Raw genomic sequence first — 13,170 nt, 5'->3', positions numbered from 1 at the left:
AAGTACTTACCTTTGCCCTTACTGTACTGTTAAGACCTTAAACAAGTATTTGTTTCTATATCAGGGAAGGAGAGACAAAATAATCTCTCAAGATCTCTTTCAACTGTAAGAGAACCCATGGTTCTAATTTTATGTTCTGTCAGCTCTTTGCCAATAAGAGTGGGCAAAAACTTGCCTCCAGAGTACCCGTGAAGAAGCAGTGTTGATTCTTGTACAGAAGTGGTTAATTTTTTTTTTTTTTTTTTTTTTTTTTTTTTTTTTTTTTTTTTTTTTGCGGTCCGTTTGGAGGATCAGAGTATAATCCTAAGGGAACGTAGGTGGGCCACACTACCCTGTGCCACCCCAGCAAATCCAGGCCAGCCACAGCAGCGCTGAGGTTTAAGGGGCAGTCACCACTGTTCCTGGCACTGTCCCTGGCACTGTCCCTGACACTCTTTTCCTAGCCTTCTTTTCTCTCCTGCCTGGCTCTCCTTGTGCTGCTAGGGTAGGCTTCCAAAGCACAGCTCTGTCCATATTTATCCCTTTCAGATGTCTCTAATAATTCCCCACGGGCATTCATTAAGGCCTGGACTCGGCAGTAGGAATAGAGGAGAGGATGAATAGAGGCGGGGGAGGGGCTGGAGTGGGGAGCAAAGTACAATAAGATTACATAAACCAGGGAAAGGAGGTTGTAGCTCAGTGGTAAAGCATGTGTCTGACATGCACAAGGCCTTGAGTTAATCCCCAATAACCCCCAAAGCAGCAACAACAAAAACACCACTAAGGATTTTTTTTATAGAAATTAGTGTCTGGAATTATATTCAGTTAAGCTCTTGTCTGTGCTGTACCCTGGCTTAGAACTGAAAAATAATATCACCATGCTGTTGGTAATGTGGATCTGTCCAGGCAGATCTAGGCCAGCATGGAAAAGCAGGGGGTGCCAAGAAGGATACTGGAATCAGCTTTCTTTGTTCTCTTAAAGCAGTGCCTTTGAAGAGGCCTGGCACTTCCTTTGGCTTCAGAAACCCTCCTGCAGTCCTCAGAGGAGCTCCCCCTCCCTGCTGGGCTCTGCACCCACTCGCTTTGCTTCCAGACTTCATTCAGCCTTCTGACCAGTGTTTACTGTAATGGTAAAGAATCCTTCTGGCTGGATTTGGCCAGGGAAATTGTGGGTCTATGGTTGGCTTTCCACTCACAGCAAGGCTGCAGCTGCCACTCCTGTTGGAAACTTTAGTAATACAGAGGAACCTGCTCTAGATAACTATCTGCATTGCTCTTAGTAGTTCTGGATTTTAGTTCCTGAAGTCTATTTTTTCTGGCTATGTAACTCTGAAAGAGAAACCTTAATATTTCAGGCTTCATGTTTTCCTTTTTTTAAAGATTTATGTATTATGTATACAGTGTTCTGCCTGAATATATGCCTGTACGCTAGAAGAGGGTGCCAAGATCCCATTACAGATGGTTGTGAGCCACCATGTGGTTGCTGGGAATTGAACTCAGGACCTCAGGAAGAGCAGTCAGTGCTCTTAACCTCTGAGCCATCTCTCCAGCCCCATGTTTTTCTCATATAGAATCAGGATTAAAATCTGGAATATGTGTTGTCTGTATTAATCACTTTACATTCAACATTTTGTTTAAGGATCAGAACATTTTGTGAGAGTCTTTCGTCAAAATTACTGTATTTGTAAGCCCCTCCTTCATTCACCACGCTGGATCTCTTAGTGACTGGAAAGTGGTGAAGCTCTGTCAGGAAGAGTACTGTGTAGCTGCTGTACAGGGACGACTTAAGATATGTAAGATACAGGTCTTACTACATAACCTAGGTTGGCCTTGAGTTTGTGTGCCAGGTATTAGGATCATAGGTACGCCCTACCGTAATTAACTGTCCCCCTCCTTTAGTGCAGGAAATTCAGCCTGAGTCTTCTCGAGTACTAAGAACGAGCTTTATCTGAGCTGTACCTCAACCCCCAACTGCCTTTAAAAATGATTTTTACAGCAACAAGACAGAAAAAATCTCCAGTTATTACTGGAGACAATGTGATATAGACTGAAGCATAGACACAGCACTCAACAGAACAAAATACCAGTACAGAAACATCACTGGATATTTAGTACACGACACGGGTGATACATTGCTGTGATGCTGGGTTGATTGACCTGGTTGCTCATGTAAAAAAAAAAAAAAAAAAGTGACTCTTGACTCCTGTTTCCTGTAATACTAAAAGCGGACTGTGTGACTGGCAAGATCCCTCCGAGGGGAAAGGAGCTGCCAAGCCTGGTCCCTGGAGTTAACTTGGAGGAGAGAAAATCAGTTCCTCAGTTTGTGCTCTGACTTCTACTCATGTGCCACCCATGGTATGTGCATGCATGTACACACACACACACATACACACACACACATGCACACACACACACACACACACACACACACACACACACACACACACACACACGAAACAAATACCGAGTAAACAAACAAAAGCATCTTAGGTTGGTTAGCTAATCAATGGAGTTCATACTCCAATGGAGTTTAATAATCAACACCAAAAAAAAAGGAAGTAATTTTTTTGCTATACCATAACTATCCATTTGCAATTTGAGAAACAGGTTAGAGATGGGAGGTGAGCCTCAAAACCAGGTAATGGCAGAGACAGTCATGCGTAGTCTTGTTAAAATAATACAAGATCTATTCTTGTACTGGACATTGGTAAGGGAAATTGCCTATTCATTCCCATGAGAATGTTAGCATCTCAAAAGGGTAACCTGAGGGAAAAATGGTAAACAATTTTACTTGAAAGCTTGGTTTTTAAAAATATGAACCCATTATGATTTAATTATTTCTTCTTCTCCTTCTCCTTCTCCTTCTTCCTCTTCTTCTTATTCTTCTTCCTCCTCCTCCTCTTCCTCTTCTTCTTCCTCCTCCTCCGCCTCTTCTTCCTCCTCCTCCTCCTCTTCCTCTCCCTCCTCTCCCTCCTCCCCCTCCTTCTTCCTCTTCTTTTTCTTCCTCCTTCTTCCTCCTTCTTCCTCCCCCCTTCCTCCTCCTCCTCCTTACTTCTTCTATCCCTGGCTGGTGTGAAGCTCTCCAGGTGGACCAGGTTAGCTTTGAACTTACAGAAATCCATCTGCCCCCTGCCTCTGGAGTACTGGAGTTAAAAGCCTTCCCCACGATGCCCAGCTGATTAAATTTCTTATGAAATACTTTGACTTATTTCCTTTCTCTTTGTTTTTTTTTTTTTGTTGTTTTTTTTTTTTTTATTCAGCCCAAAAAGAAGAAAGCAAAAGTAGAACTGAGAGCCATCAATGTGGGGACAGATTATGAATATGGGGTTTTAAATATCCACCTGACAGCTTATGACATGACTCTAGCAGAAAGTTACGCCCGGTATGTCCACCGCCTCTGCAACCAGCTGTCCATCAAAGTCGAGGAAAGGTAAGAAGGACGCCTTTGTTTGGGATGCTCCTGGTCTGGGTGTCACCCTCCATTGCTTCTGTCAACTCAGGTTTGGGAAAGCAGTGTACATGTAATGAAAGTCACGCTTGAGACACATACCTGCCACAGTCAGAACAGAATAGGCGGTTAGCCTCAAAAGCTCCCTTTGCTGTGACGCGCGCCCCCTCCCCTCCCTCACCCAAGTGTGTGGCAACAACTGATACGTTATCTAGCCCAGTTTTTAAATTAATTAATTTATTAACTTGTTGTGGTACATCTGGCACATCTTGCACGTGGAGGTCAAAGGTCAGTTTGCAGGAGCTTTTGTTCATGGACGGAGCTCTGTGGACGTTGGGCGTGCTGTCTGGGCCTTCCCTGCCTGAGCTTTCGTCTCATGGCCCTGTGCTCCTGTCGTTTTGGGGTCTTTGGAATAGCATGCAAATGGAACCACACAGTAGACCTCTGTTTGTATCTGACCTCCCACTTAGCATAATGTGTTTAAGTTCATCAAAAAATGTCTTTGCAAGTTTTAAAAATTCTTAGCAAAATCCATATAAAACTAATAATTTTACTACTTCTAAAATGTTTTTTTTTTTAAAAGATGTATTCATTTATTATATATAAGTACACTGTAGCTGTCTTCAGACACACCAGAAGAGGGCATCGGATCTCTTTACAGATGGTTGTGAGCCACCATGTGGTTGCTGGGATTTGAACTCATGACCTCTGGAAGAGCAGTCGGCTGAGCCATCTCTCCAGCCCCTTCTAAAATGTTTTATTGCATTATTGTGTATATGTGGGCTTAGGGATGAATATGCATGCGGCTCCTAGAGGCTCAGTTTATCAGGCTTGATATCGAGCACCTTTACCTGCTGAGCCATCTCACCAGCTCCATCCTAAGTGTCCTTAGATGTGTATGTGGCCCAGGGACGGCAAACGTATTCATAGTGGGCATTGTTACCGCCTCCTGTGTTTCTGACCTCCTCAGCTTATAAAACTGAAACTGCACTTACTAAACAATAATTCTGCTTTCCCTCCTCTGTTTGTCCCGTAATTGTTGCCCCCTTTGATTCCCACAACCTTCCTACTTTTTGTCTGCTTTTGACTACCTTCTAGAAGTAGAATTACACTGTATATTATTTTGTGCCTGGTTCATTCTGCAGGCTCATGTTGTACCCTATGTCAGACTTTCCTTTTTGAAGACCAAATATTCCATTATATCCTGTATTTTGCTTCTCCATTCATCTGTCAATAGATGATTCTGTCCAGTTTTGTTTTTGAGGTAGAGTTTCACTATGGTAGCCTTGGCATGTCAGGAACTCATAATGTAGACCAGGTTAATTTCTCAAACTCCTAGCAATCCTCCTGCTTCTGCCTAAGTATTGAGATTATAGGCATATATAGGCATAAACCACCACGTCCAACCTATTTTCCTTCTTTCTTTCTCTCTTTCTTTCTTTCTTTCTTTCTTTCTTTCTTCCTTCCTTCCTTCCTTCCTTTCTCTTTCTTTCTTTCTTTCTTCCTTCCTTTCCTTTCCTTTCCTTTTCTTGCTTTTTTTCTTTTTGATTTTTCATTGTCTAACCCAAAACTGTAAAGCCATTTGCTAGCAGTCCTCCTACATTAAGTCTGATCCATTTTGAACTGTTTTTATATTTGGTGTATAATTTGTGTTTGTCCTAGCCTTTCCAAGAGGGAGTTGGTTTCTTATTTCTCTCTTACCTTTCCTTTCTTTTTTTTCTTTCTTTCTTTCTTTTCTTTCTTTCTTTCTTCCTTTCTTTCTCTCTTTTCTTTCTTTCTTTCTTCCTTTCTTTTCTTTCTTTCTTTCTTTCTTTCTTTCTTTCTTTCTTTCTTTCTTTCTTTCTTTCTTTCTTTCTTTCTTTTTTGTATATGAGTACACTGTAGCTGTCTTCAGACACACCAGAAGAGGGCATCAGATCTCATTACAGATGGTTGTGAGCCACCATGTGGTTGCTGGGAATTGAACTCAAGATCTCTGGAAGAGTAGTCAATGCTCTTAACCATTGAGCTATCTCTCCAGTCCTTGCCTTTCTTTTCTAATATGGCTGTTCAATTGTTTCATCATTTGGTGAAAGGACTTTTTTCTCCATGGAAAAAAGTATCGTTGGAAGCTAGTTGACCATGAATGTCTGTGTCTGTTCCCTGAAGTGATTTATGTTATATTGGTCTATATATCTGTGTTTACATGAATACTTTACTATTTGGGTTACTGTTACTCGGTTATGGTTTGTTCTATTTAAAAATTATTTTTCTATAATGGCATTTGTTTTTTTTCCATTAAATTTGTTTATTAACTTGTTGATGTCTATAGAAAAGCCTACTGGGATTTTTTGAGATTATGTGTGGGGGCCTGTAGATTCCTTGGGAGGAATTAGAGTCATAACAATTTTTTCATTGATTTGGGCATTTTTGCCTGCTCTCCTTCTCATGCCTTCTTTGAATCTGCTAGAAGACTGTAGGAGAAGAGAACTGGCATTTAGTGTCTGTTCCGGGGCTGCTTCCTTTCATGTCTTATCTCAGAGTTTCTGACGGCTTACATGTCCTGTGGTTGGCCTTAATAGCGTTAAGTCACTTGATGAGAAATGGCTTCCCTTTTAAGTTCAACTCCATTACTCTAAGGAGACATTGCCAGAGTGACTAGTGTGACCTGAACACTAATCTAGCTCTTCCTAATCTTTGTAACAGGGGGATGTCAAGCTTGGAATCTTGGGCGAGCACTGCTGTCTTGCTAGGATTCATGACATGATTTTGTTTTCATTGTGTTTATTTTTAACTTGCCGTCTATTTGTGACTGCTGATCTGGGTTTTCATCAGTGATCATGACGTAAAGATAGACTTTCTGTGTCATCATTCACCTTCAGTGAAAATGTTCTGTGGACTGCGACTAGAGGACACAACAGAATCAATTCAGTTATAATCACGATACAGAACACTTCAGTCATCCTGGGTTCTCTGCTTCTGCACTCAACTCCTTTCCCACAAATCCTTGCTACCTTTTAATCTATCCCCTTTCCCCTTCCCTATAGTTTTTGTCTCTTTCAGAATGCCATATAAGTGAAAAATACACGTTCCTTTTGAATATGGCTTTCTTCACTTAGAATAATATAGTCAAAATTTACACATATTTGTCTGCATCGAACACTTTGCTCTTTGTGTTGCTCAGTAGAATTTCATTAAAAGAATGAGCTTCAGTTTCATCTGCCAATTGAAGGATTTTGTGCTTCTAACTTTTGGCAATTATGAATAAAGCCACAGCAAGTAGGGGTAAGTCCAAGTTTTAATTTCTAAGTAAGACCGTGATTTATGGTCAAATGGTAAGTATGGTCCATGTTAGAATGTGTAGGAGACTCTGCAAACTTCTTACCAGTAGCTGTACACTTCCACCCGCACATCTCACATCCCTTCTTAAAATTAATTTTTAAGCGAGATGATTTTTTTAAAGGGTGAATAACAGCTTAAGTAGTTCGTCGTTATAGCAATGTGGACATAAAAAATAATCATTTCTTTTTGATATTAGCATATTCCCATTTTACAGACCAGGAAACCAAAGATCCAGAAGACTGAAGTCACAGAACCGGGAAGTTCCCAGAATTACGTATTAGTTTTATCTGATTTCCATATTTTCCATTATATTAGGTCTTTAAGTCCTTAAGCCAAATTTGAACTTTTCACTTTTCAGCCTTCATAATGTAGAGTGCAGCTGTTAAACCTGCCCTTCAGGATTTGATAGTAAGTTGTGACTTAGCTCTCGGAGGCAACAGCACCTTCATTCTCTGAAGCCTGAACACAGGCTCTAGCTTTTCTGGTGCTCTGAGGACAGGATGCTCTCTGGCTCTCAGCACACACCTCTGCCATGTCCCCCAGCACTCTATCCATCAGTTTCCCTCCTTGACTGTGTTCCTTGTAGATGGGGACTCTGTTCTTTGTTTTTTAGCACCTAGGACAAGCCTGTCACATGAGAAGCATTCAGTCATTGTTGAAGAATGACAGGGTTTTGAATAGGATTGTGCAGTCCAGTTGTGTGCAACATAATTTCTAAAATTTAGGGAAAGTGCTTCTAATTAATACAGCACCATTGCAGAATTATTTTTGCCCCCATGTTGTGGGCTCTGCATTAGACATTCTGACTGTTGCACACAATGGTTAGTGTTTGCAATAATTCTAACTCCAGCTAGCTGAAAAGATCCCATAGTGCTATCAGGAAGCATACACATACATATGTGTACATGCATGCACAGTAAAAGAAATTTCATAATCGTCAATATAATACTTTGCTTCAGACTGGGGAGATGGTTCAGTAGGTAAAGTGCTTGCCCTACAGCGCACCATGTGTGGTGGCACACACCTGTAATCTCAGCACAGGGAGGTGGGCACTGATAAACTGATCAGAGACCCTGTCTCGAAAAAATATGTTGGAGAGTGACAGAGGAAGATATCTGACCTTGACCTCTGGCTTCCAGATCCGCCCATACAGGCCAATGTACTCACACACAGGGCACACTTGCACAGGAGAACGTGTGTGTGTACAAAATTAACACTGCTTCTTTCATCAGGTAAGTCTTAGCTATTAAAAAAAAAAGAGTCTGACTCAATTAAGTCATGGGTGTAGTAAGTGGGCACCTCTTTTCATGGATTAATGACAGTTGGCTCACTGATAGATACCTTGCCTTTGGAACAACAAGTAAGGATATAGTCTTTGGAATCAAACAGCAGACTCTGTCAGTTTTTAGCAAGATAACCCAGAGAATGCCGAACCTGTTTATCTGTATGAGGAGGTGACAGAGTGTCTGTTTCTTCGAGTTCTGAGAATTCAGTAGATAGCACATGACAGTGTGTGCCATGGACACTGGCATGCTGTAAATACCATAAGCATCATAGTGTGATTTATACTGAGGAAGTTTTGTTCTACACCCACAGGTTAGGGATACCTTCTCAGAGTTTGGGTGACAAAGAGGCATTAAATGTCTTTCCCACCAGGTTATACTTTTTAAAGATGCAGCTTTAAGAAACCCAGAAGTAGGCTGAAGAGATGTCTCAATGATTAAGAGTATGGGCTGCTCTTCCAAAGGACCCAGGTTCAATTCCCAGCACCCATAAGGCAGCTCACAACCTCTGTAACTCCAGTTCCAGGTGATCTGACACCCTCTCCTGGACCACACACACACACACACCTCACACACACGTGGTGTACATAGGTTCATACAGGCAAAACACCCAAACACATAAATTGAATCAGAGTTGACACAATTACACTGTTAAGAGCCACATGTTTTGTGTGAAAGTAAATAACTTTACTCTCCCTTCTCGAAAAATAAAACAAACAAGCAAAAAATAACAATGAAGTGCACCAGACTGTAGTTCTGTACTCTGGAGGCTAAGGCAGGAGGGTTTATTGAGCCTGGAAGTTCAAGCCAGCCTGGACAACACAGAAAACCAGCCAACTCTTTTATCTTAATTCCCCTCAGCTTCATCTGGCTGAGTGTGATAGTGTGTATTTATAATCCCAGCATCTGGGAGATGAGGCAGGAGACATCAGGAGTTAAGGGAAGACTGGGCTACATGGAATTTCTCAAAAAAAATCAAACCAAAAGAAACAAACAGGGCTGGAGAGATGGCTCAGCGGTTAAGAGCACTGACTGCTCTTCCAGAGGTCCTGAGTTCAAATCCCAGCAACCACATGGTGGCTCACAACCATCTGTAACGGGCATCAGATGCCCTCTTCTGGTGTGTCTGAAGACAGCAACCATGTACCCACATACATGAAATAAATAAATAAATCAAAAAAAAATTTAAAAAAAAAAAAAAAGAAAAGAAACAAACAACCAAGTTAGGTTGTACTTGAGAGAATGCAGAAAAGAAGAAACACTTACTGAACTTGCTGTTGGCCAGTCTGAACAAGCCAAACAATTGTTCCACATATTATTTAAATTATATGCAAAGTCCTTGTCTCTGGTGTCTTGATCCAGACCTTGAGGTTGTCATGGGAAGGGAGCATTTAACTCCCTCTCTGCTATATTCTTTTCTTAAAATAATCTTTTATGATTGATTTATTTTTATTTTATGTATATCAGTATTCTACCTGCGTGTATGTCTATATGAGAGTATCACATCCTTTAGAACCTATGGACATTTGTGAGTTGCCATGTGGTTGCTGAGAATTGAACCTGGATCCTTGGAAGAGCAGCCAGTGCTCTTAACCACTGAGCCATAGCCCCTCTGCTATATTCTTACTGTGTGATAGTAGACCATTTACCTGATCTTGGTGTCTTGGTTTCCTCATGTATAAAGTAGAGTTAATAAGAAGTAGCTACTCAAGAGGCCTATAATGAAAATTAGGGGAGGAAATGTACTTAAAGCACAAAGAACTGTGCCTCACATCTATATGTACATGTATGTAATAAACTTGTGTTTCACTATTTAGACCTCTCTGTCCTAGGCCTTGCTGTATTCCCCAAACTAGCCTTAAACTCACAATCCTCCTGCCTCCACTTCCCTGAACGATGGGGTGTGTGTCGTCATACCTGGCTCAGCTGTTACTCTTAGTACAACAGGGCTAGGGAGATTGCTCAGTCAGTAAGGCGTTTAACAAGCCCTGAGTATGATTCACAGAACCACACATAAGCGAGTGTGTGGTATTGTGTGCTTGTGTTCCCAGTGCTAGGAAGGCAGAGGTAGGAAAATCTCTGGGGCTCACTGGGCTACCCTGCTTGGGGAGTTCCAGGCCAGCAAGAGCACCTGAGGAGCAGCACCCAAGGGTTGTTCTCTGACCTCCACGTGCACACAGACAAACAAACATGTGCACACTTGCACACACACAGTTAATCGTGAGGCGATTGAAGCTAATCCACAGTCCTAGATTTGAACCCTTTTCTCCTGTCTGATTCTCAGTCTTCATGTAGTGTTTGGTCAAAGATTTCTGGAAGGAGAAAGTGACCGTGTACTTCCTGCTTATAAAGCCTCTCATTCCCTTCGTGCTCCGTTGCTTCTCACCCTTAGAGAGCTGAAATCTGGGTTGCTAGGTGCTCCACGTTAACTCATCCTTCCTTTCCCTCCACTCTGTGTCAGTGTTTGATTTCTACTTCTACTTTTGCTTGTCTAAGTTTGCAAAGTATGGATTATTCTCCTGCTTCTCCCAACCCCTCACCTTTTTCCTTTCCCTCTTTTCATCACCTCCTAACCCCCAATCACACACACTCGTTTCCTTTCTTCTTCTCTTTATTTTGAGATTGGGTTTCATGTAGCCCAGGCTAGATTTGCACTCACTATGTAGCTGAGGCTGATTCCTCTGCTTCCCTCTCCAGGTACTGGAATTAATGGTTCATGCCCTCTTGGTTTAGTTAATTCTGGGCTAGGGATTGAACCCCAGGCTTCCTGCTTGTTAGGCAAGTACTCTACCAACTTCAATCCAGCCCCAACTTTTTCTTAGGTGTCTCCTTGTTTATTACTTCTTCAAGAAACCTTATTAGGTTAAATCCTTCTGTAATCCATTCAGGAGAAATAAAGGGTATACATATTCCCTTTCATTACATGAATTTTTATCCATAGACTTATTTGACTCTGATTTTCAGATTATGTTCTGTATTATGTTAAATTCTATAAGGCAGGAGCTGCTTCTGTCTTCTTTAGTGACCCACCTCTCGACCTGGCATAGTCTGCAGTACATTCTAGGCACGGAGGAAATGGTGATTTAGATTGTGCTCCAGCCCCCATGGCTATGCTTCCTAGAACAGCAGGATGAACGGCACACTGGTTTCTGCTTCTCTCTTGGCTCTTGGCTGCAAATAGCTCAGCATAAAGAGCTGTTTGTTTTCACGCACTCACTGCACTGCTCAGCTGAGCTTTTCCAACTGCACGGTCACATTGCCCAGCCTTTCAGAGATGGATTTGTTTTCTCGTGGTTTTCACTTAGTTTTTCCTCTGGAGTGGGAATGGAGGTATGAAGATACTGACTGTGACCTTGAGTTGGAATTGGGCTGCAAGAGCCGCTCACCAGCTTTTGTTCTGCACATGGTCTGGAATGCGCAGCTGCGCTCCTGCAGCAGAGCGGAGAGGGGCCTCTCCTGATTTGCCAGCTTCCCTTGCTAAGCAGCTGCCTAGGGGGACGGAGTGACATTCTTTGCAGAGCAGCGTTCAGGCCTGAGGCTGACCAGCCTGTGTTCCATGGAGAGAGGGAGTACCTGTGACCATCACTAGTTCTGATGTCACCCTTTCTACCTCTTAAAAAACCCACTTTCAAAAAAGAATTCTTTTGAAGTATAGCTTTGTCACGTTTCTGGATATTTTTGGTTTTGTTTTGGCAGCACCAAGCATTGAATGTGAGACCTTATACATGCTAGGCAGGCTTCCTCCCCAGCTTTCCCTGGCGTTTACCATGCTAGGGCTGGAGCCCAGAGCCTTATTTGTAGTCTAAAGAGAACACTGTCAACTGGGTTGACTCTTCAAATATTTCTTTTCCCCTTTCCCTTTTGTGTTTCCGCTGTTTGATTAGCTCTTATTCTTTGCAGGAAAACTGGAAAGTGCAGAGAATGCAGATGAGTGAACAAAAATGGCCTGTGCTCTAACCACTTACAGGCTTATGCTGCTTTGAAAAGACTGCTTTTCTCAGTGTTATCAATACTTGCTGGTATTAGAAGTGTATATATGTGTGTGTGTGTGTGTGTGTGTGTGTGTGTGTGTGTGTGTGTGTGTGTGTGTGAAGGCCAGATGTCTTCCTCAATTGGTCTCTACCTTAATTTATTTGTTTGCTTGTTTATGGTTTTTTGAGACAGAGTTTCTCTGTATAACCCTAGGATTTAAGTCATGTGCCACCACTGCCTGGTTCCTAAGTACATTTTTAAAAATTATTTTATTTTATATGTATGGCTGTTTTACCTGTATGTGAACCACATGCATGCCTGGTGCCTGGTAAGGCCAGAGAGGACATTAGACTTCCTGAAATTGGAGCTACATGTGATTATGAGTTGCCATTCAGATGCTGGGACTCAAACCTGGGTTCCCCGGAAGAACAGCTAGTGCTCCTAACTGCTGAACCATTTCTCCAGCATTGGAAGTACATTTTTTATGTCTTGTTAAATCACTAATTCACCATGAAGCCATCCCTGGACCCCCTTTTCTCTAAAATATTTGACATTTGTTCCTAGAATGCCTAGGGCAGAGCAGGCTATTAATAATTTTTTATGGTTACATTTATTTATGTGTATGTGTGCACATGTGTGCATGTGCACAGAACAGCTAGAGGTCAGAGGACAGCTGTGGGAGTCAATTCTCTTTCCACCTTCTAGGTCCCAGAGATTGTCAAGCATGGTGCCTGGTACCTTTATCCACAGAGCTATCTTACAGGCTTATAATCTTTAATGAATAAATCAATGAAGTTGTACTGAAAGTAAGCATTGAAATGTAAAACGCATGATTAGTGGTACAAATGGGCAGTTCCCATTCTAGTCAGTCAGTCTTTCCTGCAGATTGCTCAGAGGGATATGTAGCTTCTCATACTTTCTACTTTGAACAACTTTTACATAATTATTCTATTTGACCTTTCATAATAAACTATGATTGTGTCCCCACTTTTTCATATTATGGATTTATTACTATATTTGGAAGGAGGCAATCAGAGATTTGCTGGGGGTTTGGAGCAGGTACCTGAAGGAGTCCACAGTACTCAGGAATTCACAAACATTTATCAGGGCAAAGGAATTGGCATTTGATGGTGTAGTGTGACAGGCAAATTGCTGTGCAGTCTCAGA

General features: G+C 41.9%; 1 protein-coding gene across 4 annotated transcripts in view; it reads left to right on the top strand.

Moving 5' to 3' along the window:
- The window catches only part of Mrpl48 (mitochondrial ribosomal protein L48), a 61,739-nt gene that overhangs the window by 42,783 nt on the left and 5,786 nt on the right, over positions 1 to 13,170 (top strand). For 3 of the 4 annotated variants that reach the window (NM_001428992.1, NM_001106282.1, XM_087657006.1), the window contains 1 exon segment: positions 3,240 to 3,409. In NM_001428992.1, the coding sequence (NP_001415921.1) occupies positions 3,240 to 3,409 (170 nt within the window). 4 annotated transcript variants of the gene reach the window in all.

Source organism: Rattus norvegicus, chromosome 1 (genome assembly GCF_021556685.1).
Source record: "Rattus norvegicus strain SHRSP/BbbUtx chromosome 1, alternate assembly SHRSP_T2T, whole genome shotgun sequence".
Classification (NCBI taxonomy): Eukaryota; Metazoa; Chordata; class Mammalia; order Rodentia; family Muridae; genus Rattus; species Rattus norvegicus.
The sequence above is the reverse complement of the archived record's forward strand: the minus strand, read 5'-3'. Positions and strand labels throughout refer to the sequence as shown.